General features: G+C 39.1%; 2 protein-coding genes across 3 annotated transcripts in view; both read right to left on the bottom strand.

The window, feature by feature from the left end:
* The window catches only part of LPIN2 (lipin 2), a 45097-nt gene extending 35353 nt beyond the window's left edge, over nt 1-9744 (bottom strand). Inside the window, exon 1 of one of the 2 annotated variants that reach the window (XM_080339992.1) lies at nt 9584-9744. Coding sequence is in view for 1 of the 2 variants with exons in the window: in XM_080339991.1 (XP_080196117.1) it covers nt 755-841 (87 nt within the window). In the remaining variant the exon portion in view is untranslated. Of the gene's footprint in view, nt 1-754; nt 1044-9583 lie in introns of those variants that run through there. The other variant, XM_080339991.1, reaches the window with a different exon arrangement.
* A 7435-nt stretch (nt 9745-17179) lies between these two features.
* MYOM1 (myomesin 1) overlaps nt 17180-26668 on the bottom strand; it is a gene marked incomplete at both ends in the record, with an annotated part of 72701 nt that continues 63212 nt past the window's right edge. The window contains 3 exons of the mRNA XM_080364143.1: nt 17180-17391; nt 18585-18705; nt 21606-21821. Of these exons, the coding sequence (XP_080220269.1) occupies nt 17180-17391; nt 18585-18705; nt 21606-21821 (549 nt within the window). The remainder of the gene's footprint in view (nt 17392-18584; nt 18706-21605; nt 21822-26668) is intronic.

Raw genomic sequence — 26668 nt, forward strand, 5'->3', positions numbered from 1 at the left:
TTCTTAAAGCCAACCTCTTTTATAAAGTGCACCCATACGAACAGTTAAACAACAGAAAAAGAAGAATGTAAGTTACTCAAAGGCAAGCTATTAGATTGCTCTAGAGAGATACAGCTTTAGAGGGCATGAATTTTAACTATCACAGAAAAAAAAGTTACTTAAATGTAGATCTTAGCTTACAAGAGAATAGATATACATCTCATTTACTTCGAGACGTTTATAGGACTAAAAGACAGTATAACGCCATATGATGTAGCAGTAAAGAACCTGCATTTGTTTCAAAAGATTAGGTAGAAAAGCAAAATAAAAACATGCATAGCAATGGTTTCCCTCAATTTATCTCATCTTGCCTATATTTGCATGTACATATATTTATGAGGCAGGAGCTTTGCTTAGCCAGAGAAAATCTTCAACAAGTGTTTTATTAGTTTCTATTTTGTACCCTGAAAAGACTTGTGGCAAAAAAATGAGCTTGTGAAACAGGACCACTGTAGCATCTGGTCTACTGAGCAAAACCAAGCAAACAAAAACATCCTTGCTCCTATGTAAAGATTTTAATTGAGGTTTACGATGGCTCCTAGTACTGCCCCTAGCATTTATGGAACAAAACCAGAAAACAAAGTCAGTCTGTTGAATACCTAATTAAAGTCTTCCATGTACTACTAAATATAGGCAGTCAATTTTAACGTATTTTAACTATGCTATAGGAAATTATATAACCCATAGGTAGCAATAAATCTGTCAAACAACTCACCAAGATTCCAGAAGGAACTCTTTCATGGGAAGCAACAACCCTTCTATTGAAGTCATCTTCAAAACCATCCTTTTCTGAGAAATGCATCTCAGAAAATGGGAAACTAACTTTCCAAAGCACAGGTAAATGCAAAGCTTAGAGCCATAACAGAATGTTGTATCAGCATTTCTTCTCTTTCCATAGAAGCAGAAGAATTACGTAAAATCTTCTGGTCTCTAAGAGCAGAATGTTTGGTATACTTTCCCACGCACTATTATGATTAAAAAGGAAGTGCTTCTTTAAGAAACCTCACACAGAAACTCCCTCACCAATAAGCTTTCCTTGAAATGTCACAGCCCCCTTGCGCTCTTTGAGATAAGCAATAACATGGGCAGACTTTGCCATATGTTTGCACAGATAGGTAGTGATCTTGTTTTACATCAGGTCACGTGACCTTAGCTGAAGCTCCCACGAAAAGAAACAGGGATTTAGTTAATGATTCTTCAGCAAAGTCTACATTAGCTCACTAAGAGACTTTTCGTCCGCTGTTGCAACTCCACCACCTGTAGCAGCATTCAAAGTCCCAGTTCAGCCAGTGCACACACAATTCAGGAATGGCTCCTGCCTCTCCACGTGCCTACTCCCTCTGCTGATGGCTCACTGGGCTAGCTAGTCACGTTTGATAGGACAAATCTGATGACATTTCAGGGTCTAGTATTTGTGGACTATTCACACCTCTGTCCTTGGAATTGCATTGTAACAGTAAAGAGACAATAGAAAGCCATACAAAAACAGCACTCACCAAAATAAACATATTTTCCTGTGGAAATTTCTCTACTTTCTTTAAACCAAATTGTTAAAGCAGTATCATTTGGGTATGTGGACAATGCACACAAGCTTATTGTATACCCAGCTTTGTGACTGAAAATAAGAACTAATTTTTGATTGAAGGAATTTTGAAATGTCATTGACTTCTCTACACAGTATCATGGCTAGGTGAAATAACTGAGGAACTGTAGTGGTGTAAGGAAACAATTCTATCCCTGACTGGGAGAGACATTTAGCACATCCTCATTACCTTAAACCCATGCATCTCTGCCCCAACCCCACAGTGTTACTTTGTGTCTGCTACTGAAGATTGTGGAGGACTACTGCTTGAATTACAAACTAAAAAATAATCTAGGATTATATACACTATCCTCCTCAAAGTTTTGTAAATTTATGCATTAGGTTCTGATACAAGGACAATGAATTGAATTACTGGATGCAACCTAAATGGCTTGTAGGTTTCCAAAATAAGTAACGAACCACATTTGAGGCCAAAACTAAGTCAGTCTTTATGAAAAACTCCTAAATTGAGTGTTGGGATTGCTACATCTGGAGTAAGGTTGAAATAAATTGCTACTATCTCTGGGCCCTTTTCTATACACTGAAAAAATTCATATTTAACGTGGCTCTTCACAGGAAAAATTACTGGTTTTGTTAGCAGACATGACAAGTGTTTTCACAGGATAATAAGAATTACTAGACACTCAATTTTCCTCTGCTTGTTCATCATGCCTTTATCATGTGTGTTCCATTAAAATGTGGTAAAAAAATACAGTATGAGCACAGTTCATAGCAAGCTTTGTAACACAGTGCTTCTGTTCAAACACACTTGACTTCGCTTTATGGAGGGTTTTTGTGTATAATTTTCTGTTATACATATTCTATTTCAGTATCATTCATCATTTCAGACTGACATTATTTTCTTCCAAGCTTCTGAAAGCATTTTAAAAGACAGCCTTTCTAGAATACAGATAAAACTGCGGTCACTGCACAGGCAGTAAGTTAAGATTTAGACAGATAATAAGCTTTGCACATTTAGAAAGCTTCCTTGTCTTTTATTTCTCAATGTTAGTAACTTAAATAACATGTAATTCCATCTGAGTAAGTTTAAGTACTATGTCATTTACTTGCAATTTACACAGGAAAATTAGCTTTAGTTTTGAAAAGCAAAACACCCCAAATTTGGAAGTATTAGAAGCAATGTTTTTCATGTAACCTTAATCCAGCTCTTTGGTGTGGTGTAGCCTCAGAAAGCACCTGAGTTTTTTCAGTAACCTCACGCAAGCTAATACTGCAAAGATCAGTCATCATCCTGTGTTTTTTTTTTTTTTCCCCCTCTGCTCTTTGTGGGTCTACACATTTTATCCCATTGCTCTTTAGTCAAAATCCCTGATGGGAAGCATGATTCCATTTTTTAATGACACTCTTCTATAGTAACCTTTGCAATATATTTGATTGCATTCATTTAGTTTTACAGTATCCCAGAGATGCTGTATTATTTTTTCACCTATGTAATGGAAAACTCAGGGCAGGAGATTAGGAATTAAAAATACAGGAGGTTTTAGCACAGTTAAAACTCGACTTTGCAGAGTTTGCCTCCATTTTTTACCTCTTCACATATTCAAAACATTGCTTCCACAGGCTACATTTGTAGCTGCTGATCAGATTTACTTATCCTAGATGGTCATTACAAAAAAAAAAAAAAAATTTGCCTGATTGCCTGTGATAACTACATTTAGGTGGACAGAACACAGCTACAGGACATTTCCCCAGCTTTCATCAGCACATGTCATTCTAAGTTCTGTAAGGGAAGAAGCAGATATCCTATAGACATGAGTTGCTATCAGTATACAATCACAATTTCACAATTCACTCAGGGATCGGGATAAATTTACTAAGATGAATGAATGAGACAAAGCCTTCTCTAACTGATACATCCTAATAGGTAAAGCAAGTATGGGACAACCTTTGTTCATATCCCATATGTCTCCTTAATTCCATCCTGCCCCAAATAATTTGATTTATTATCAACTAAGACCTAAGTGACACAATTCTCAGTCTTACACCCCATCCTTACACTTGAAAAGGCCCTTTCTCCCCAAGCCTCAACTGTGATTCCTAAATTCCACTACTCTTCTTTATTTTCATGCACTTTTTACACTTCGTTTACTGGGTGCAAACAAAGGGGAACAGTTCCAAATTCTGCTACAGAGATTACAAAAATCAGAGTGGGACTGAAAATGCTTTCTTGTGCTCAAGTTCTTGCTCTTAGCCCTGGTCTGAGGCATCTGCTTACTGAAATTGGAAATAAAGTTCTGCTCATCCCAGCTTGTGGTAAATTACGTTCAATACAGCATCTTAGTTACTTTTAACTAAAAAGTCTATTCATTCTCAATATAGACTTTTAAACCTAATACAAAGGCTAACAACTTCACTAAATTCAAATAAAGTTACACACAAATAACAGCTGACATACCGAATGAAGGCCATCTGCCTAAGATCCCTTCTGAAAGGGACACAAGAACTTTTCTAAGATAAAACAGCTAGAGTTTTTCCTCTAGTACAGTGGAAACATGCCATCAAATTTCACTTCTTATAAAACAATGAATACACTTGCTAAAATTTTCCATATAAAGGCTGAAGGTGAATAACATATAAATTGGAAATAAATTTTCCATTTTAGCAAAGTTACGTGCAAGTAAAAATGAAGTCCTGCTCAAAAAAATGCTGAAAAAGACTAAAAGACAGTGTTACCTGCTTTTATCTGCAATTCCCAGCTGTCCAAAAAAAAGAAAAATAATGCAGAAAACCCTATCACAAGTAATAATAGCCTAGTACAAGAATCCATGCAGTTAACCAATATTAGAGAAACACCAGCAATACAAAAGCAATGAATTTCCCACTAAACTGGTGCTTAAAAATTAATAAAAACAAATGCCCAGCTTTCCATCTACAGCGTAAGATTGTAAATTCAATGTCTTTAAGATCTCCTGCCAGGTGAAGTCAAGAGCCATTCAAATTAGAATATTTTCTGGTGCAGCTTACGCTTTTTTTTTAATCTCTAGAAAAAAAAAAAATGATAGTGAGAAAGGAAATCCACAGTTTACTCGGACTTGGCCCCTCTGTAATGTCTCAACAGTTATTTCTGCATGATCTATTATGAATCATCTGATTCCAATATTATGGCATCTTTCCTTGTACCAATTTCAGCCTTTTTTTTTTTTTTTTTTACAGTTACCTTTTTTTCTGTTTACAAATGAAGTTCAGTGAGAACAAAGAATATTTACAGAGTCCATAAAGTGAGATTTACTGTCAAAATTATCAGTTTAGTCAAAAATTTAGGTTACATGCACACAAAGTTTTTATGCACATGAAGACCTTATCTTCATTCAAGGTACTGAAAAGAAGTAACTGGCTAATCCAAGCGCGCACCCCTTTGGAAGTGGCACATGTATATCCCACACAAGTGCCTGCCACGTCTATTTCCAGCAGCACAAACTCTTCTGCAGCCACATCACCCTTGGTTGAACTTATTTCTAGACACATACCACAGAAACCAAAGTTTATGAACAGAAATTCCATCTATCTCATTTTTATATAAGATGACAGAAAGCAGATGAAGCTTTTTCTCCATGTTTCTAGAAAGCACCAACCATTTCCCTAATGAGAAATCCCTCTGTTTTCTCCACTTAAGAAGCTTCTTTTCCAGGTACCAATCTGCCTCAGGTGTATTTATATTTTCTTACAACCTTCCAGGATTTAAAAGTTGAAGAACATAGTAATGTATTTAAGTGTGAAATGCATCCTGATCTATTAGTGGTAAAAAATTTGGTTACCTATAGAATGGATACATGAATAAAAGATCTGAGACTACTACATGTCCTCAGATTGACATGAAAAAACAGAAATATTCTTATTCTGAGAAATGCATATATGGAAAACACAAAAAGTTTTAAATACCATGTATGTAAAGAAGAAACCTCTTTTTATTTGATAGACTCTCCATATTGCTGAATTGATTAACATGTACCAAAATAGAACATTATCCATAAATTTAATTTGCATATAAGATTTGCCTATTTTATTAGAAAAATCAGGTAAAACCACTAGTTTTACAGAATTCCCACATAAAGGTATTCACAGCATTAGATGTTGGAAAGGGGAAAGTTAGATATAGCTGAGCAAATTCAATATGCTTAATTATTCATCAAACACAATCTACTTGCATTATTGAGTTTTAATGAACACGAAGACCACATCTGCCTGAAGGATCTATCTGTTCAGCCCTAGCACACAATAGCACACCTGCACCATCTATACAGGACATGACAAACCTGTAAAGCAGCATCACAGATTTCTTGTTTGTGTTAACATGTACACTTTTCATTTGGAGAATCAATAGCTTTAAGTCATCACTAAGTTGGTTTGGGGTTTTTATTTAAATGTATTTCAGTTTACATCACAAACTAAATTCTATTGTTAGCCAAGTGAGGGACAATTACTTCCACTTATGATGGAATCTCATCTATAATTCATTATTGGAAGCACCTCTTGGAAATAATTTTGCAAAGAATCCTATACATATTTCCTTTAAAAGGCCTTTCATAACTATCAATCAAGAAGCAGCACATTTCTTGAGGAGACTGTTGTTCAGTCTAAAAATAGATAGTAAACCAAAAGATGCAGCCTCAGGCTGGTTTACCAGGCACTGGCTTCAGCCACATAGACCAACACAAAAATGTCACTTGGTCCACCTGAGACTTTTCTATCATTATTTTGCATATTTATATTTCTGGTATTGAACTTAATCACTTTGGATAAAGAAATGGACCAGTTCCTCAATTAAGAACTTATCCATTCACTGAGTACAGATAGCAGCAATGAGGAAGTGTCCCTCAGTTTTAGGAAAAGAGTGACTCAGGACAATCTCTAGCAGGTCATGGATGTTGTCAAACTACTGCAAAGCTCAAAGAAACTGGTAACAGTAAAATAAGTAACTAGGAGGGGGAAGCTAGCAATCTTCCTTGGAAATTCCCTTGAAATACAGACACACGCACACAAAAATCAGATTTCTATCAAAATTTAAAAAAAAAAATCCTCCCAAAGTATGCTTAAGCTCCGTCCTCAAACACAATCTGGCTTGACTTGGTGTGACAGTTTCATATTAAATCAGCTTACCTGTACAAACTGAAATGTAAGCACGAATGTTACAACATACTAGAGTGTTTGTAACAACCAAGAGGAGATGGCAGCCAAGTGGAATAAACTCATTTTTAAGTGAAATACTCTTTGCAACAGCAGCAACATTTTTATTATGCTTGAACCACATAATTTTATCTACAATTTAAAAAAAAATCTCTGCTTACCTATATTACAGTGAGATATTTGCACAGATTACACCTTTGTGTTACTGTAGACCCTTAAAATGCAACTTTAATGACATCAAAGGTTCATGAAGAAAGTACTCCGGATCAGCACTGTCAGATACAAAAATCACTAAGACATAGTATGCTACTATAGTATGTTTTCAACATTTCCCCAGTATGGGATGAAGACATCCAATGCATGTGCTTTAGATCTGAATTTGATCACAAACATATCAACGACTGTTTTGTGAAAAGCTTTCACTGTGGTTATATGTAACACGCAGCCCTTTTCAGACAGTTATGCGCAACGCATTTGCAACTCATTACATTAACAATGATTAAAAGCTGTTTTATATATAAGCCAAAGCTACTTTACAAAAAAAAAAAAAAAGCACAGATATTCTATGATCATACACAGATCATGAAGAACTGTCTGTTTTCCTAAATGCTGTGATCTTGCACTTAAGATGTAAAAGACTGTTAAAGAAAACTGTGCTCTGGAGTATTAACCATGTAAGCATCTTCAAGGAAGAAACAAATGCAACCAATCTAACCTCTAGCTTTGACAGAGGTTCCCAGTGTGATTTTGAACAAAATCCTTTCAGCTTTATCTGATCTAGATTGCAGGTTCTCTGGGGCAGAGACCAGGCCATAAAGAATGTAACGCAGAGGCGGCCTATTCTGCAGCACCACATAAGGAGGTGTCAAGTGCAATAAGTGCAATGTATATTTCCCCACAATTGATCATGACTTCACACTAGTGGAAAGAAACGCTAGAAGTAGGTAGGAAGGATAAAAAGTTCTTTGCACTGCAGAACTGGAACATTTTACATGTATGTCTTCCAAGTAAATAACAACGAAGACCTAAACTTAATTTTGTAACAAACCAAAATGTTGATTAAAGACAAATTCAAACACCACCTCTTTTACAGGCCATTAAAAACACAAACATTTTGATATGCTTAGCTGAGAAGCTATGCTACAAGAGCCTTTCAGCACTATCTATTTATTCCTATTGTAATAAGGATTACTACCAGATAATACATAATTTCATTCAAAGTTCCTGACATCCCGAATTCATTTGGAAACTTTTTAGCTTTAGCTTATCAGCCTAATATTCTACTATAACAGTAATATATTTTCATACAGCACCTCATAGATAATTCCCTTAAATAAAGAGATTTTCCTTGATTCGTGTTGTAGGAGACAATAAAATTGTTTATGTTCCTGCATGTTCTGAGATGCAAAGAAACTACAGCAGAGGCTAGGAGAGAAAGCAGAACTGATGGCCCTGGCTGGAGCTAGTTGCCTAGCATCTATACAAGCAATGGTTACACATCTACTGAGTGACTGACATGTCCACACTTTCAGTAACACAAGGTGAAGGTATTTTGTGACTTATGATTTTTTCATTCTGACTAATGAATATCTGTACCTTCTTAAAATGTGTATACTACTGCACATTCTTCCTCTTCCAATATATTCTGCAAATGTTAACAGCTCAGTGTTCAAAATTGTCCTGAGAAATACTACTATAAAGTACAAAAAAAACCAAACAGCAAATATCAAACAAACAACTGAGTTCTGTAGTTTTGTCTATCATCTTCTCCTCTGATGACATCTTCATGTATCATTATGGGAAACGGCTAACAAATTCTTTTGTAACAATAGAATTTTGTTTAGGGGAAAAAAAAAACCAAACCAACAACGTTCAGATGATGTGCACATACAAAGTGCAGCCAAAACGCAGGTATATCTATTACATCATGTTGTTGGATGGAAATTCACACGTTTAAACAGCATATTGTCTTGCCCTACTAAAAATCATTGAGTCTGCTACATGGACTCAGTAACCACTTAACGGGAGGAAAAATGCAGTTCACACAAAACAACTAAGACGAGAACGTTGCAAAAACTCAAATACATACACAAAAATCGCAGACGCTTCATACTCCCTCCACCAGCAGGGATGAACAGAAAACACAAAGGCGGGGTGCCCCGCAGGTACGCAACTTAACACCCAGAGTTTAAGAAACGCACATCCGTAAAACGGAAGGAACTATGGGGCAGCAAGGGACGTGTCGCGATTTTTAACGTTTTAAGAGACGCACTGCCAAGCAGAGCCGGTAAAACCGCCGTTTCACACGTTACACCGCCCTTCTGTCACAGCCAGGCTGGAAGGCAGCTCAGAGGTCACCCAGCGCCGGCCGGGAGCGCAGGCAGAGCCGCAGCCTCCCAACCCGACCTACCCAGCGCACCTGGCAGCCAGGAGATGGATGGGAGGGATGTCTCCCTTTTCCCCGCCAAGCACACTGGGACGGCTTGGCTGACGCCAGCCTGGGCTGCGGGGAACCCAGGGCAGCGGCTGGGGGCGCAGGGGCCAGCCCGCCCCGCTGCCCAGCCACGGCGGGGGAGCAGGGGGAGCTCAACGGCCGCTGCTTGGGGCCCTGCTCGGAGCCCCCTTCGGGGAGGGGAGCGAGGCCGGGCCGGCAGCCGCGGCAGGCCCTCCAGCACCCATCCTCCCCCACAGCCGTCCGGGATCGCTCGGCGCCCACCTCCCCCCCCACTTCTCTCTCTCACACGGGCAGACACTCCGCCCCCGTGCGCGCCCCCTCCCCAAAACCCCACTTGGCGGCAGCGGCCCCTTCCCGCTTACCTCGAGGGAGGCCCGGCGGGGCCGGCGTCAGGTGGGGCGGATGGATGAGCGGAGGGGAACAAGCCGGGGCGCGGAGCGGGGCAGCGGCTGAGCCGGGAGAGCCGCGCTGAGCTGGATGCGAACTGCGCCAAGCGCCGGCCGTTGGTGTAGCGCGTGCACGTACGCGCGCGCTGGCGCCGGCTTGCGGGAGCGCGGCGCGGGCGAGTGGGCGGGCGGGCGGCCGAGCGCGCGCCACCTCAGCGCCGCGGTCCCGCCTCGCCCCCGGCGCCACGTGACCTGTGGGGCGACGCGATGGAGGGGGGGAAGAAGGAGAAGGAGGAGGGACGCGCGTGGCCGGCGCGCGTGCGCGTGGCGGGCGGCCGAGGGCGCTGCGGGACACGTAGCTACGGCCACAGTGGGAGAGGGGTCGGTGCGGGGCTGGAGGCGGCTGCGGGCGCTGTAGCTGGTGCCAGCGAACGGGTACGGAAGGACAGAGGCTGCGGCAGGGTACAGGCGGCCTGCCTTCCTCCCCCGCCCTCTTCCCCCGGCGCGCCCCGGCAGGCTGTGGGTCCGGCCCCGCGGGGCGGTCACGGCGCGGGTGACGCATCCCGGCTGCCACTCGCGGTGACGCGGCTTCTCCCGCCCGTGTCCTCCCTCGGGCGAGGGGCTGGGGCGATGGGCGGCGAAGCGCTCCCGGTGCTATTTATATCCCGAGCCGAGCCGTGCTTCCGAATCCGCACCTCCTGGCGGAATTGCTTCAAAAGAAGCGCCGCGTTCGGGGTGTTCGCCCCTTTATACATCTGTCACCGCACCCTGCTCTTGAAATTTACCGGTCTACTCAGAAGTGGAAGGAAAATCACTTTTTTATTTATTTATTTTTTTATAATGAAAGTGTAGAATGCAAAACCAAAACGTGTGCACCAGGCCGGGTGTGCGTTCCGGGTCGGCAGCTTCATTGCCTATTGCTTGTGTGATTCATGCCGCTGCTCACTGAGCTTGGCTTCATGATCTGTTATTATTTACCCGTGTGACACTATTGCTCAGGGGCCCCGGATGATATTGAGACAGAATGTGTACTAAAACTGGATAATATTCTCACCCCAAACAGTTTGCACTATAAAAAGGGGAAAAGAAAAAAGAAGTAGCATAACTGGAAATACAGTTCAGGTTTCACGGATGTGAATTAAGTGTTTTATCACTTAGTAGCACTATCTGTGCTACTTCTTTATTTTATTGTACTTTTGTTTGTTTACCAATTATTTTTTCATCTGCTGATCTGTCGACCAGAGTTTTGTTACAAGGTGGCTTTGCCCCGCTTGGTGTTAGAGACATTTTGGGCCCTCACATAGGTTTTTAATAATTGTCATATAAGAAATCAGGGTAGTTATAAGCATATTCAGTGAAGCTGACAAAAAACATGCCAGTATACACATTAGTGCATAGACAAAGTTTATTGTAGTAGTCCATCTATCTCTAAAAAGATCTTTGACAATCTTTTGTACTAGTCCTACAAAGAGATAAGATCTGTTTATTCATATCTACTTCCTGGGACAAGCTGCCTAAAAGATTATAGTGATTGAGATTGCTTATTTGCAAATAATATATTTAAATCCCTTTGAGCATGGAACTAAAAAAAAATCTGTCCCTGCGTAACATTAAAGCAAGCAGTTAATGGAAGAAGACACAAACAGAATTACATGGATAGGGCGAATATATTTCAAGGCAGATATATTATACCTATGTAAAAAGCAAGAAAGATCAGATTTCATGCCTGCCCATTTTGATGATGTTCTTGTCAGAAGTTCCAAGTCAATTTTGGAACACATCCCAGGACTCAGGATACATGGGTGCAACAGAGGCTAATGGAGCAATTTTCCACTCTTCAACAGGACCATGTTCCAGCTGCAGCAGTTTTCTGAAGAGGCCTCCCATTTGAATGTAATGTCATAATAATAATTACCTAGCCACGTTAGCATAACATCTGTCACAAACACACAGTCTTTGCTTCAGCTAATAGATCATTTCCCTCCTTTGCAGAGTTCCTTATTTGGCATCTTACTTGCTTAGTTTGTGAGGGTAACCACATCAGTGGTTGCTCTAACAAAATATTTTTGTGCTCCTGTGATCTTGTCTTTGCTGGTCATTACAGCAAGCTTTTTCTTTTTGTTTTCAGTTGAAGGGATTCTCCTTTCCAACACCAGACAAGCCTATTTACAGGGAGGTAAGAGGTAGGGGCTAAATCTATCATATGTCCTCAAATATCAATTTTAAGCTAGATCCTATTATAAAATTAAGCCTAATCCAAAAGCAGGCTGGCTTCTTAGGTGGCAGAAAAATCTTTACTTGAAAAGGGGTAATAAATGGATGTCATACTTTCCCGTTTCAGACCTGGAATAGGCGCTTCTGATTAAAAAGCATTTATTTGAAAACAGTATGTTCCCTTTAGGTAACCTTTTCCATTCCAAAATTATCATCTCCAGACAATCAGAAGGCTGCAGAAGTAGATAGCCCTCAGTATTTTCCTTTTGTATTCTCTACTCTTCTGCACTTAAACATGGAAGATTAGAATCAAGCTATAAAAATTGTTTGTGTTTTCCACAGCTATCAGATGAGATTTGTTTCCATTCTGGTTGTGTGGAGTTAGACACCGCAGCAGCATAGGGGATCTCCCTACATCTATGCATGATTTACAGTCCTTGTCAAACAACAACTTCAGCAGTAGTTAAACCAGGGCCTTCAGGCCACAAGAAACCTGCCACCACCCTGTTTGCATTCATTTTGCCTTTTGACCACAAATGTCACAATTATTTTCCCCATCAGGGACAGGGGAGGGCATGATGAGAGCAACTGCCTTTTTTTTTTTTTTTCCTTAGGTGGAGGTAATTTGAAAGTGTGTTACTTAGTGCCATACATAAATCAGTGGCTCTCCAGCTGTTCATCTACCAGATACTGTCTAGCAGCAATAGTGTGTGGGAGAGACAGCCTGCTTAGGGCTGGGCAAGAAAGGACGAAGGGTCTCCAGCAGGTTGGGATATAGAGTGCCAGGGATAAATCTCAGGTCTGGGAGGATGCAGGGTGCTAGGCACAGAAAAAAAAAAAAGCTGACATCAGTGATGAGAAATTTTTATGCCATTTTGCCTGTTTGTGTACATACAACACCCAGAAACTATTGTTTGGAGCAGTCATTTATTCCATACCCACCACCACCCCTGCTTATATTATAGCAGTCAGAATATCCTTAAACTATTTTTTTTTATTATTCTTGTTTAGACTCTGTCTGTCTTACCCCTCATAAACCTGAGAGACTCCTTATCTCTGCATCTTAGTCATGACTCGCACATGTCCTCTAAGGAGTGTTACAATAACTTCTTTGAGATCAGAATAGCGTTAGGACAGGATGTAACCATTTAGTTTACTTTAGTTTATCTTTTTAATCCCATTTAACCGTTGGAAAAAAGATGAGGGAAGTTAATAGCAATGATTCAGAGCTGCAAAGAACTATATGCTGGGCCACCAAAATATTTAAGCACACCAATAGTCTCACTGTGGTTGATGGACTTGTCTATAGGTTTAGGGTATTTGGTTAAGTCAGCGCACTCAGATCAAGGCTCATGTGAGCAATATTTTTCCATCCTTTGTCAATCATTAGCAGGTGCTTCACAAAACATCTTCTGATAATAGATATGATACGGTTTCAGGTCTCCTGTTGAGAGGTTCCTTATCCTTTCCAAAATCAGAGCCTAGTTAAGTAGGAGGTTTTATTCCACTCCTGTTACTGTGAGTAATGAACCAGCAAATGGAAATGACTATATCAAATAGGATGGATGTTAGTAGATGCAAGGTGAGGAAAGAGGGAAGGAAAGGTGTTGCATTTGAAAATGTGCATAAGGAAAAAGATTACAGGAAAGACATCTTGCGTCATGGAGTGGGAAATGAGACAAGGGAAAAAGTCAGCAGCAGATTGCAGCCAAATCTGGTGCCTCCTTCCTTCCTCTCCTTGCCATCGGTCTCATCCCCTCACCATCTCTCTCACAGTGCCTTCATCTCCAGAAGAACTCATGGAATAGAGAAGTTTCTCTAACGTTTTTCTCTTTACAGCTTTTGTTGCCCTTTTACCTGGCCAACATTTTACTTCAGTTCTTAAAACTTACTATCCTTTTAACAGCACCAGACGATTTGTGTGGAAAGATTTGTTTCAGATGTTTTGTATAGTTAATGCATTCACCTTATAGTTACTGTTCAGGCATCCAGAGCAGAGGTGCACCCTATGCTAGTTTAAGGATGATCTCAGCTTGCAACTAGCTGCTTCAAAGATTATGGCTTTATATGTTGTCAAATTATAGTTTATCAGTCTCAGCCCACAGACAGGTCTTCCTCAACAGTTGGTTAACAAATCCAGAACTGATTCTCAGAAGAACTCAAGGACACCTGGAATCCCAATGCCTTCACTACAGTGGAAGGCAAAGCCTATTTTCCACATCTTCTTTCATCTTCAAAAATCACCCTTTGTAATTATAGCTTAATGCAACATTTTCCCACACTGTTGAATACATCTGTTATAACACCAATATATTAATTTATAATAGAGTTATAAATTTGTATATGAAGAGTAAAGCATGCGGGAATGGAAGATGCAGGTAAGAAAGAAGATGCTCTCCAGAAGTTGCACTTCAGATAAATATTGCAACCAGTGTCTGATTTTGAATGTTGTCAAATTAGTCTGTATGTTTGATAGGAGATTTTGTTGCTTCAGAAAGAATTTGCATTCTATCATTATGTAATGGACAGAGACTGAAACAATTTTTCATAGTTCTCATGGAGAATAGAATATAAATTATACACTTAGATTGTAAAAAGAAATTCAAACATGGTAACATTATAAACTTTAATGTACTCAACAATTCTGTTAATATTAATTTTGAACATTTTCTTACACATTTGTGAACAACTACAGCTTAAATAATAAAACGGAAAAAAGGTTTTTTAAAATCTTTGATGTGTGTGTTTGTGTATTTCATTTACCATGCATAACAACATTATGCTCCTGGGTAGCAAACAGTTTTCAGTAGAACAATACTGATGTGACTGCATTTCCAGCTTTTGAGGAACCATCCAAATTTTAAAATAATAATAATAAAAAATCCCCTAAAATTTTAGTTTAAATTTTAAAAAGTATTTCCAGTAGATTTTAATTGAAATATCAGGAAAATACTGATTTTTCTTTCAAGAAAAAGCTAAGCCCTGATTATGCTATGACACCAAAGAGATATCTGCCATTGACCTTTTTGTGAGCAAAATGGGCTTTGCAGTCTGAGGTTTGGGACATTTTTAGAGTGTTCTTCTGAGACCTGTCTTGTTTTCTATTAAAACCAGTGAAAAGACCCCTGTGGCATTTTGCAGGAGCTGGATCTCAGTGGTGCCGTCTGTTCTATATATAACTTACATATTGCCATTGAAGTTTGTGAGAGATGGGGTCCCAACCTGAAGAAGCAGCGAGAAGTGATGGATTTTTAGAGAGGTCAGGCAGGTTGAAATAATCACCATGGCAAAGTGCGGTTAAGAGTTCTGTGAAACAGCCTGCAGCTTCATAACATGTTGAAAGGCCAGACTCTCTCACTCTCTAGCAGAGTGATGTAGTTGCCCATCTGTAGATTTTTATCATTTTCTGTAACAGTTGCATGAGAACCTACATGTATTAAGAGTATCATTTAAAATATCCCTACCGTGTAAATGCTCCTGCCTGCGTTTATGTACAGGACCTACACTTCCATCATTCCCTGCTCTGATACTCCAGTTTTCTACTAATTTAATCTATAAAACCCAGATGTAGAACAGGATGTAATGTATTATAGTACTGAATCAAGCTCTATGTGTCCAACACTACCTTCATCTAGTAGGATCATTTTAGTTGTAGTTCAGTCTGTATTTTAACTTTCTGCCACCACTTCTTTGTGTAGCAATCAGTATTTTGCTTTGCATAATTTTTTTTCTCTATTGTATCGTGCATATTTCTGTCACCCGGGGAGGCCCATCCAAATTATATAAACCCTTTACCTTGTTTATAGAAGTGTTTTTACTCTAATGGCCTCCATATAAGTTCTCTAAGTAGTATTTCCTGCAGCAGGAATCTTTCTGTTGGTTTTAAAGAGGTGAATGGAACCATATTGGAATTCTACTGGATTTAAATGGGTTTCTTCCATCAGAGATGTCAGTGCCTCAGGTGCTACGCATTTAAACATCAATAACATTATTATTTGTTTTCTCATGCTAACAATTTTATAACGATGTATTAGAAACTGATATTTCTTGTGTTTTCACTATTTCTGCATTTTTCATAGATCTAGCACCCTAGAAATAGCAGCAGAGTTTAGTAATCTTTCAAAAATAATCCATCTGGAAAAAGCTGATATAATATGATTGGGCCTTCCAAGAGCTGAAATCAATATAAGTATTTTGCTAGTAATTAAACTATCTTATTTTTATTTCTTGTATTTAGTAATTTCTGGTGACTTAAAAGTTGAACTCAGCTTGCATATTGACAAAATAAATTCTGACCTTTATTTTTATTGGTTTGTTTTTCAACATAAACTCTAGTTCTTTCAAGATATCTAATCATCCACAAAAGAGTTATATATTTGTATATCTTCAGTACATAAACATGTAAGTGAACACAGTAATGGATGTGAATGAGCATAGTAATGATTTAAAGCAGAGATTCTTGGCTTGTAAGTATTCCTCACTTACATGCACCACAAAACTAGACCCTTTTACAAGAAACCAGTGAGTATGGTCCTAGCGAGGGGAAGAAGGGATAACATTGGGCTGAGTTGCTGAGGGGAAAGAGGAAACTGGGTTTAGCAGGTCTTGGAAGCAGAAGTATAATTGCTGTAGCAAAATGGGTGGGTGGAGAGGAATGAGCATGTGGGGCAGCTGATAATTTATGGGTTGTATCCATAGTACCTCACCCAGGCCAGGAGGGAATTGATGAAGTGGAGAGGGCTGAAAAGCAGTCAGTGGTAAGAAATGGTGAGATGTCATCTTGATCCACCTGATGAAACAGGTGTGCATGAAAGGTGGTTCAAAAAAACCCCCTGCTTATGGTCCCCTGCATCCATAGGAGATGATTCTGTTTCTGGAGATCTTCCCTTGTGGCCATGGTGAAAGGTACAGCACACATGGCAGTAAGAGGAGTGAATGCACAGTTTCCTTGAGAAAGTAAGTGGGATATGCCTCAGGCTGTGATGGCCTAAAAATATCAATTAACAGTTCCACATAACTGATATCAACATTCTTTGAGAGCAGCAAATATATCCATACTGGACAGGATGTGCTTTAGTAACTTCTGCTTATCATGGACATTTTTTAGTAATTGAAGTCATGGATCATGATTAAGATACTTCCAAGTGACTGCAGTGCACCTAATCTGGTACTGAGACATAAGTGCCCATCTACTATGCATTTAAAGTATGAAGCATTACAACTGTTATAAAATAAAACACTAATAAACTTTTGGTTTAAAATATTGTGATTAGTCTGTCACCCACAAAATCTCAGCTTGACCTTATCATCCATATCATAACAAGATCACACTCTTCATTCAAGAACAGCAGGATTTACTCAAGGCTTTTTTTCCAGTGGTTTCTTTGCCTGTCTCTCCAAGCTTTCTGTGGGCTGTGGAACCTTTTCTGCTACCGCTGCCTTCCCATCAGTCTTCTTTGCCACTCGGTGGTTGCTTTTTGTATCCTTTTCTATTTCCACAGAGGGGATTTCATTTGGATCAGGTGTCTCTTCTGTAGCAATAATTGCTTTTACGTGTGGCTTAATAAAATCTGATTTAGGGGAAGTAATAAAAATTGTATTACATTTACTATGCTCACCAACACAGAAGTATGTGGAGTAAGATTTTGCTTTCACATTGGTTAGGACCTTATCGTGTTCTTTTCCCCCTTCACATACCCGTATAAAGAGATTCAGTATCACAAGTGAAGTCACTACTTTTTACAGAGCCAAAAGCAAGCCCAAGTCTTTATGGTCTCTAATTAAAAAGATTGAGGGGTAGAACCTGCAAAACATTTATGCATGTAAACAATTGTTTCTCACATAAGTCATCTCATTTACAGGACTACTGAAAAATGTTTAGGTTATTCATACCAGTAAGGCAAGAAAGGAAAGAAATGCAATTAAATATTTGTTCTTGCCTTTGAAGCAGAAAGAGGAGGAGAATAAGAGCATAAAATGTTCTGTCAGCAATGACAGAACATGTATACACTCTGTATAGAAACGAAAAATATTTAGGCAAAATATGTAAAATAGATGTTCTGATAATGTTGGAATTTAAGCCTTATTTGGAGTTAAAATGCTGTACATGAGGCAGTTGTGATTATGAATAATAAATTAATGTCTGAGTAGCAATTATATAGTAAGAGTCTAAAAGAACATTAAAAATCTCTAATACACAAGAATGCTGAATCACCCGAGAGCTTTTCATTTTCCACCCTTCCTCTAAATTGGACAAAAAATGGTCACTTGTAATTTCAACTTTACCACTCAATATCAACATAAGACTAAGACAAAATAATTGATTAATCTCACATAGCTATATGACCAGGATTTTCTAAAACACTTTGACATTTAGGGTCCCTTAATTAGCATGGCCTTATTTTGTTAAGTGTCAAACATCTAGATGCTGAAATGAGTCTCACTTTGGAAAATAATGTCAGCTGTGTATACCTACAGGCTTATGAGCTCTTTGCGTTCAGAAGTGTGAAAGTATTTTTTATGGATTAAAAAGCTGTCATCAGCCAGGTAAGCCAAGGTGAGAACTCACAGCCCAGTGGAAAGGTGATTTAAAAGTGTTGATTTAAACCTCTTTCACCGAGGTGTAACCTGGCAGTTGCATTTGTTGTTGATTAAGAGCATACATACTGTGAATTTGTTTGGAACCTGAGAAATATTGATTGGCACAGACTATTAACAATTATTTCCTTGGAGTAGAAGATCATAAAGGTTAAGGTGCTCTTACCTTTCTTTTCCGCTTCCTTCTGTTTGCTTGCCATTGTTTTTTTCTTTTTAGATGCAGTTGTATTATTTTGATCGTGTCCTTGGACTGTGTCAGTCAGTCCTGACACAGAAATTACAATCACCTGAAGCAAAGCAAGAACAAAAAGCACACAAGCGAGGAGTGTGGATGCATCACAAATTGAGTTTGAAACCACCATAACTGAAACCCTGGCAGCAATACATCTAGAAGCAGCTATTACTCTAACTTCCAGGGACACGTATGTCTTCTGAAGCAAAGAGAAGTAGAATCCAGCCTGTTATCTGGGAGATGCCCCACTTGTATTCCCTCTCAGTTCTGCCAAAAGGAGGGAGGCAGAAGGACAGATTTTTGAAGATAAAGTAGTAGAAATAAACTGCTACCAAAATGTTTAAAAGTGTGCTCATGCTAAATAATTAACAACTCTTATCAGGTATTGCTAAGACCAAGTCATATTGTTTGCACTCTGGAGGATGGAAGAGAGATGGGACACTGTTGCTTTTAAGGGGTGTGTCCTGGGGTCAAGGTGGAGTGACCTGCTTATTGTCCTTCAGTTGGCTTCATGTCACACTAAGCAAAATTATAAAATAATTTAATATTAATTCTGTACTCAGAAAGTTTGCTGTATCTCAAATTACAGATATTCTCACGATTATACTTTAAAATTTAAAACTTAAGCTGTTTTACTTTGTCTGATAGGTAGCTGTTGTGACTAAGTAGTCTGAACTTTTTAAGTAACAGATATTGATTCATTAATGTACACAATTACACACTTAAACCTTAAAATTGCAATAATGTCAGCAGGTTTGATGCCTGTATTTTTACTATTTTAGGAGAGAAAGCTGTGTGAACACATACACTTTATGTGAATTGCTGAAAACACATTAGTTTTGCATAATTTCATGTTAAAAATCCCTGCAATGTGAAATTTATTCTGTAAAATACATTATGTAAAAAATATGTACACTAAATAAACTTAACAGGTTCCATGAAACTGGTGGAACTATTCATGCATGAAGTTAGGCACATGCTAATGTGTTCTGGTAGGACATGAATCTGATCTAAATCTGGGTTTTTGTGGGTTTGTTTGTTTTGGTTTTGTTTTTGTCTGTTTGTTTTTCAATGATTAAGATCATAATCCTTAGCCCTTTACAGAAACTGATTTAAAAAATATTTTAAAATTGCAAAAATCACCACTTTTGCCATTGATAACTGTGTTGAATCTATTATTACTCGAGCCATTAATAATTCCCTCATGCTTCCACTTTGCCTTTAGCATGAGCTGACAGTAAACCTCAGCTGGCGAGGGTTTAAGTGAGCGTTCACTGTGCAGCACTTGCTGGTGACATCCTCACAGAAATGTCAATACTGCAGCAAAACGAGTGCCTGGGAAACAGCTCTATGTCTGCAGTCACAGTAGCTAAAAATGACAAGAGAAAGTATGTGAAAGGTGCACACAGATTATGCTTACACTGAAAATATCTACTTTAGGGCTTTAGATTTTGGTGTGAAGGATTGTGCTGTTGTGAGACTAGTCATGAAAAGAATTATAAATATGGCACGTTGCTCTACTAATTTGCAACTGGGCTGATATATCGCATCACAAGTATATATCACATATGTATCATGTGTATATATCATATATATCTCCATCAGGATGGACATGTGTGTACATTCTGTTGCTCTTCCTCAGCTAACAATAATCAGTGGTGCTGTAAAATAGCTGACATGGAGTTTTTAATCTATATAAATGTGTTCAAAGATCTGGACAAAAGTTTTTTGTCTGAAACACTTTTGTCTGAAAAAAACTCACATTTCTTTCTAAGTTCCAATGAAGATTCTTTTTGTAGCTGTAAAAGATCTTAACAAGATTTGTTATTTCTGATCTCCAGTGTTAAGTTTGGAAGAAATACTCTCAGTCTAACAAAGTGCTTACCTAACACCCTTAAATCAAAATTCATGAGCAGGTCCATTGAATTGCATGAGACTATACCTGTGTCTGAATTTGCAAAAATACCTTGCTGAGTTGAGATGTGATGCCGTGAAGGTCTGGACAGAAAGGCATGAGGAGATGCCGTTGTGGGTTTTGTCGTGAAGAGCAAAGTGAAGATTAACAGGGATCTAAAGGGAAACTTGCGGTAATTACAGTGGTGAGATCATTAAGCTACTAAGATACTGTGCACAACTACCAAAGCTGTGACTAGTAAAACAAGACACAGTGAAACAAGCTTGTGGTGGAAGGAAAGAAGTGAATCCAGTTTATTTGTGAACATAGAGGAGAGTTCGTACAGATTTGCAGACACACACACGCATACACACACATTAGTGTTCAGGCCTCCTAAGCCTAATTTTCATTTATGTTACAGTACTTTTACCCCAATTGGGCAGATTAAACAACATGTATGACACCCATATTAAGGCCTCTCTAAATTAACACAGCAATACAAAGCGGCCTTAATGTAGACAAAATCAGCACTAGTTTCTCTACAATTCTCTAACACGTTCCATCTATGCTACTTTAACAAAGTTGGAACCAATCTAAACTTCTACTCAAAAAGGCCTCAATCATTTTTTATCTTTCCATCTACTATACCTCATAGATTACCTCCACTTAAATGATTCTTCACCCTTTCCATTTGTGTTGTAAGGTCAAACTGCCCAGGAAGAGGGTCAAATGGTGGACCTGTGTTTACAGCCAGCATGCATTTGGCCTGGCTGAGGATGCTACCGCTAGGTTCTGTGAAGTTAGCAGTCAGAAAATATGAAAGGCCCTGTTTTCTCTGGCACAATTAAGTCTATTAGAAGCAAAACTGAAGCAAATGGAAAAACCCAAGGCTGCCTGCTAAAGCAGAGAGCCTTTTACACACACAGATTATGTCAGCCTATCATCCAAAATCTCCCCCGTACTTCTGTTGCCTAGTCTTAAATTCACGCTTTAGTTTTCTTATCTTCTTTTGTTTTCTCTTGCTCAGACTCTCTCTCTTCCTCAGGTATGTACACACTTACAGTGACATCGCTGGTCTCTGTGCCGTAACTGTTCTTCACCACGATGCTGTATTTCCCAGAGTCGTGTGTGGACACGGTAGAAATGGTAAAGCTGACATTTTTTCCATGTTCAAATCTCAGGATGCAATTAGCATCTGATACAAATGGTTTTTCATTCTTCAGCCATGACACCTCTGGAGTAGGATCTCCCCAAACAGTGCAAGAAAGATTAAGCGCCTATAGAAAAGAAGTACAAAAGGAATTACAAATAAGAGTCAGTAAATACTGGCTGTTTTTTTAATGCCTGACCCTGCAAATGTTCCAACCCCTTATTTAGCTTCCTGCTTTTAGTAAATGGATGCATATCACCATCAGTAATCAATAATTTTTGTCAGAGTGTTCTGTAGCATAAAGGAAAAGAAGGAACTCGGTTCAAAAACTCCATTAAAACCTTTCAATATTTTATGGACCTTCCTCTCTACTCTCGTAATCATTAGTAGATCTTTCTCCATGCATATTGTTTAATATAAAATTAGATAGTATCTGCTTTTGTGTGTTAGACCTGGAATGAGAATTTGAGGAACCATCAGACAGATTTATTCACGTTAAGCTCACTATATATTTACCACAGAAGTAGAGAAAATGTACCTGCCTTTTAAAATAACTAAGAACAAAGTGTCCCTGGATTATTTTGTTTAATTTAGGGTATTTTAAAGCTATGCCCTCATTGCTCTTCCAATAAATTTGAATTTCTTATGCACTCCTGTAAAACTTTTTAAACTGAAATCAATACAGACTTCCCTATTTCTTTGCTGTTCGTGTAAGTATTTCCGTTTTATGTTAGTAATGTTCCTAAGGACTGAATTGAGTCCCATCAGACTGAAGGAAGTATCTTCATTGTTAGAGAGTGAGTTGTCAGAGAGATCACTGGGAGTTGGATATACAATCTTCAGGTCTCCTTTTTTGTTGTTGTCAGCTGAGAAATTAATGTTTGGGAGATATCAATACATATAAATAATCGCCTCCCCCAATCGCAATGCTGTGGGAATCTTCTCAAAAGAGTTTGCAAAAAATGAACATCACGTAGAGTCAAATGTTTAAAATGTTCATATGAAACTTCAGTGGTATATAGGCCTTTCTCTGGACCTTTATTTAGGAAGGAATCAACCTATGTCCAAGTATTAAATAGTACATTGGTCTGAATTTAAAAAGGTATTCAAAGTAGATTTTGTTAAAATGGAACTTGAAGTATTTTTACTGCAGAGAAAATGGTCTTCAGTTGTTCATTGGGAATGGACTAAGAGATATATAACAAATGGAGAAGCTTCCGCTTGACTGGAATCAAGTTTCTTTTACATTTTTTAAGGTTTTTGATAAAAATACATCAAAAATAAAGACAACTGAAGAGCACTTACATTGTTGGCCCTGTAGGCTGTCATGAAAAAAATCTACTGTGCAAAATCTATTTAACAGGCTACCTTCCCTTCACCTCTCTGCTTCTTATCTGGCAGTGTGATAGTGGGAGATGGGACAGAAGACAGATAACCAGAAAGCTGTTGAAATGAGCAAATACAAAAAAACGGATACCTCTATACAAATGAAAGATTTTTGTACATCTGACAACAAAATGAAAATCAAATAAGGACCAAAATGAGAACAAAATGGAGGGGGAAGTCTTTCCTCTATCAACAACATTTAATTCTTGGTACTGAAGGAAAGGCAAATTCCAAGTGAGAGGTGGTTACGGCTTGGTGGAAACTGTCTCTATCTGATTTCCTGCAGCACCTACAGCTGGTGACCGCGTGGGGCTGTTGACTGCCTTCTCTCAGAGCCTGCACTGTGAACATGAATGTGGTTTTGATTTATACACCAATCCACCTTTTTGAAAAACAAGGGAAAAACAAGAGGTTTTACTTTTCCCCCTCTTCCTTATCTCTCTCAACACAAACATGCCCTCAGCCAGATGTTGCATATGGGTCCCTTCAGGTGCTCAATATTTCCTACTGTCTTGCAATTCTCTAGCAAGCAAGAGATCACCACCAAGTCACCCCAGCTGTCACTCCAAGATGCTAATAAGCTGATGTAATTTCCAGGCAGCTCCATTAGTGGCATCATTCAAACCTCAGGTGTTTAAAGTGGTGTCAGTACTCCTTAATTCAAAGAGATTCAATCAGCAGCAATGGCTCTTTTTATTCTAAATAATGCCTTAAAATAGCTGCATTTTGCTTAACCTTGCATCACTAGCTCCTTTTTTTGACATCGGTGCTCTTCTTGATGTTCGCAACTCTTTATTATTTATTTTACAGCTACTAATCTCTAGAGATGTATCTTATCATTCACTACATAGATGGTGAGATCTTTGGTTTTCTTGAAGCTAATTCCAGTATTATGGAGCCTTAGCCAAGGAGAAGTGATTTCCCACTGTTACTGCACGTCACAGAATCACAGAATTGGAAGGGACCTTTGGAGATCATCTAGTCCAACCCACCTGCTAAAGCAGGTTCACCCAGAGCAGATCACACAGGATCACGTCCAGGTGGGTTTTGAATGTCTTCAGAGAAGGAGACTCCACAACCTCTCTGGGCAGCCTGTTCCAGTGCTCTGGCACCCTCAAAGTAAAGAAGTTTCTCCTCACATTTAGATGGAACCTCCTATGTTTCAGTCTGTGCTCGTTGCAGATCTATTCCAGATCTGCTGTTCTTTGGGCAGGAGATTGTCCTGCTCATGTATATCTTTTTTACTCACAGAACTCCCTGTTTATAATACTGTACTCAAACTGAAATCCTTATCCTGGTAAAAAAAGTGTGTTCTGTCCTCCTGAGGGGAAGAGGTACCTTTCCACTACAAGACAATCTCCTTTTTCCAGTCGTTGTCTGGCTTTGACTCTATCTGAGTGATAGAAAAATAGACTGGAAACCTGCCTAGATGTTGTGGCGAGTGAATGAAATCTATCAGGAAACCTGATCTATCTGAAAAAAAACCCTGCATGAGTGACCTCCATCTCTTTGAAACAGATCTTGGTATTTCAAAGCTGCACACAGAAGTTCCAATAACAAGTCTGGACCTGCGACATTGAGGCATGTGCATTTGGAGCAACCAGCAGGTGCAAGTCTAGACTCTTTGTGTCCCCCACTACCTATTCTGCCTTTCACTGCACATTATCATGTGTAGGGTAGTATAGGTGGCAGAAGGAAATATGTCACTGTATTTCAAGAGTTGTCATGCCTCTTGCATATTAGCACAAACTCACATTCAGAGGTGGTTTGGACAAAGATGCCAATGACTGAATTGAAGCAGCTTGATCATGGGAACCTGGTCTGTTCTTCCACCTTATCTGTGAGGGCACTTACCCCTGGTAGAAGGGTAGAATGGAGAGTTGATGGGCAGGAGGATGCAACATGTTGCTTCTAGGTCTCAAAATGCCTCTCTATCAGAACCCGAAGCTTCTCCTTTTAAAAATAAAACCTCCTACGCACTTACAGGCCTGTATTAAAACAGCCACTTAGGTTCATTTGGCTGGCTGTACACAGAACTTATGCTAGTATTCACTGTCAGGTCAAATTCCTCCCTAATATGAACTGACACTTAGCCTTTTCCAATTACATTGCGCTGCTGAGGAACATTTCTGTCTGTCAGTGGAAGTCTCTTAGGCTGTCTGGAACACTGTTTGATTAACACTGGGTAAACACCGGTTCATTTATTCTCACACATATACTTCAGCTCACATGTGAAAAGCTAATAAATATCATCACAGTCATGGCATTAAGTTTGAGATACGCATATGCTTGGAAGTTCAGTCTAGGGATACCAATCTGTTTATATAACTCTGTAGTTGTGCCTGCACTCATATTCAGAATCAAAGCTTGCAATTGCCAGTCCACTCCTACCTCAATTACTGTTTTTCAAAGTCCTTGATGACTGTGCATTTTGCAGGAATTACACACCAGAGAATCATATTGCCCTCTCTCCAGCATGTATGCAAACAATTGACAGATGAGCCAACAAGCACTGTTTTCCCTGATCACTCTCTATCCTACTCCATTTCCCAAAACGAACATCTACTGAATCCAGAAACATGAGGTCAAGGATATTTGTCTTGAGTTCTGGGAGTTTTTCAGTCACTTTTTTATACATCATAAATGTCCTTGCTGTCAAGGACAATGTGTGTCTGGGTAAGATTTTGCAACTCATTGTTTACAAATTCCCTGTTTACAAACCCTACACATTTTCCTTTAGTGAGCTCATAGTCAGCTTCATATCAACTCTCTTTTGGTCAAAAGCATAAAACTTATAATAACCATCTAAATTTATCCCCTGCCAAAGCAGCATGAGAGCCTTAACTCCAAGCACAAGCACTATTAGCTGAGAATCTGCAAATTCATTCTGTTTCTTTGTGTCTTCTACCTGCAGTTAGAATGCTCCTATGAGTGCTTCTTGCTTCTACAGTATTTCCCAAACTGCTAAATCCTTTAATGAAAGGTTAATTTTCACTTTGTAATGCCAACCTGCTTTATTTTCCCAGAACTGATGCATTCTGCTATCTGTAGGCTTTATCTAGCGTTGTTAAGCGATTCAGACCAAGATTTTAGACTCTTAACCCTTCTGCTCAGCTTATAATCAAATACCTTGAACTCATCTGACCTACTGCCAGATAAAGCCAGAAATATCGGGAAGCTGTCTTACTGTGGTTGTCACGTCACAGCTTTTCAGTGACATTCACATGCCCTGTTTCAGCGTTCACACACATAGAGAGGAACTGGGTAGTGGTAGAGCAGTGAGAAGTGAAGAGCAGGCACTTTGTGGTCTCAGTACTATTAAGCAGCAACTTGTAGAAGCAGCGTGCTGCAAAAAGGTTGGGAGATTGAGAACCGGCTTTCTGGGTAATGTGTTCTGTGCTCAAGCATCGATGTAGCCATGTTCTCCTGGGACTGTTTTACAATAATCTTTTGGTTAAACTCTGCTAATATAATCCAGTGACTTCTTTTTACTTCCTTCTCATTTGCCTTGATGAAATAGAAAAAAACTTTCTCCTTTTGTCTGGATGAGAATTGAGTTATTATGGTTTACTACTTTTACTTCATTTA

This window comes from Nesoenas mayeri (genome assembly GCF_963082525.1).
Source record: "Nesoenas mayeri genome assembly, chromosome: 2".
NCBI classification, from domain to species: Eukaryota; Metazoa; Chordata; class Aves; order Columbiformes; family Columbidae; genus Nesoenas; species Nesoenas mayeri.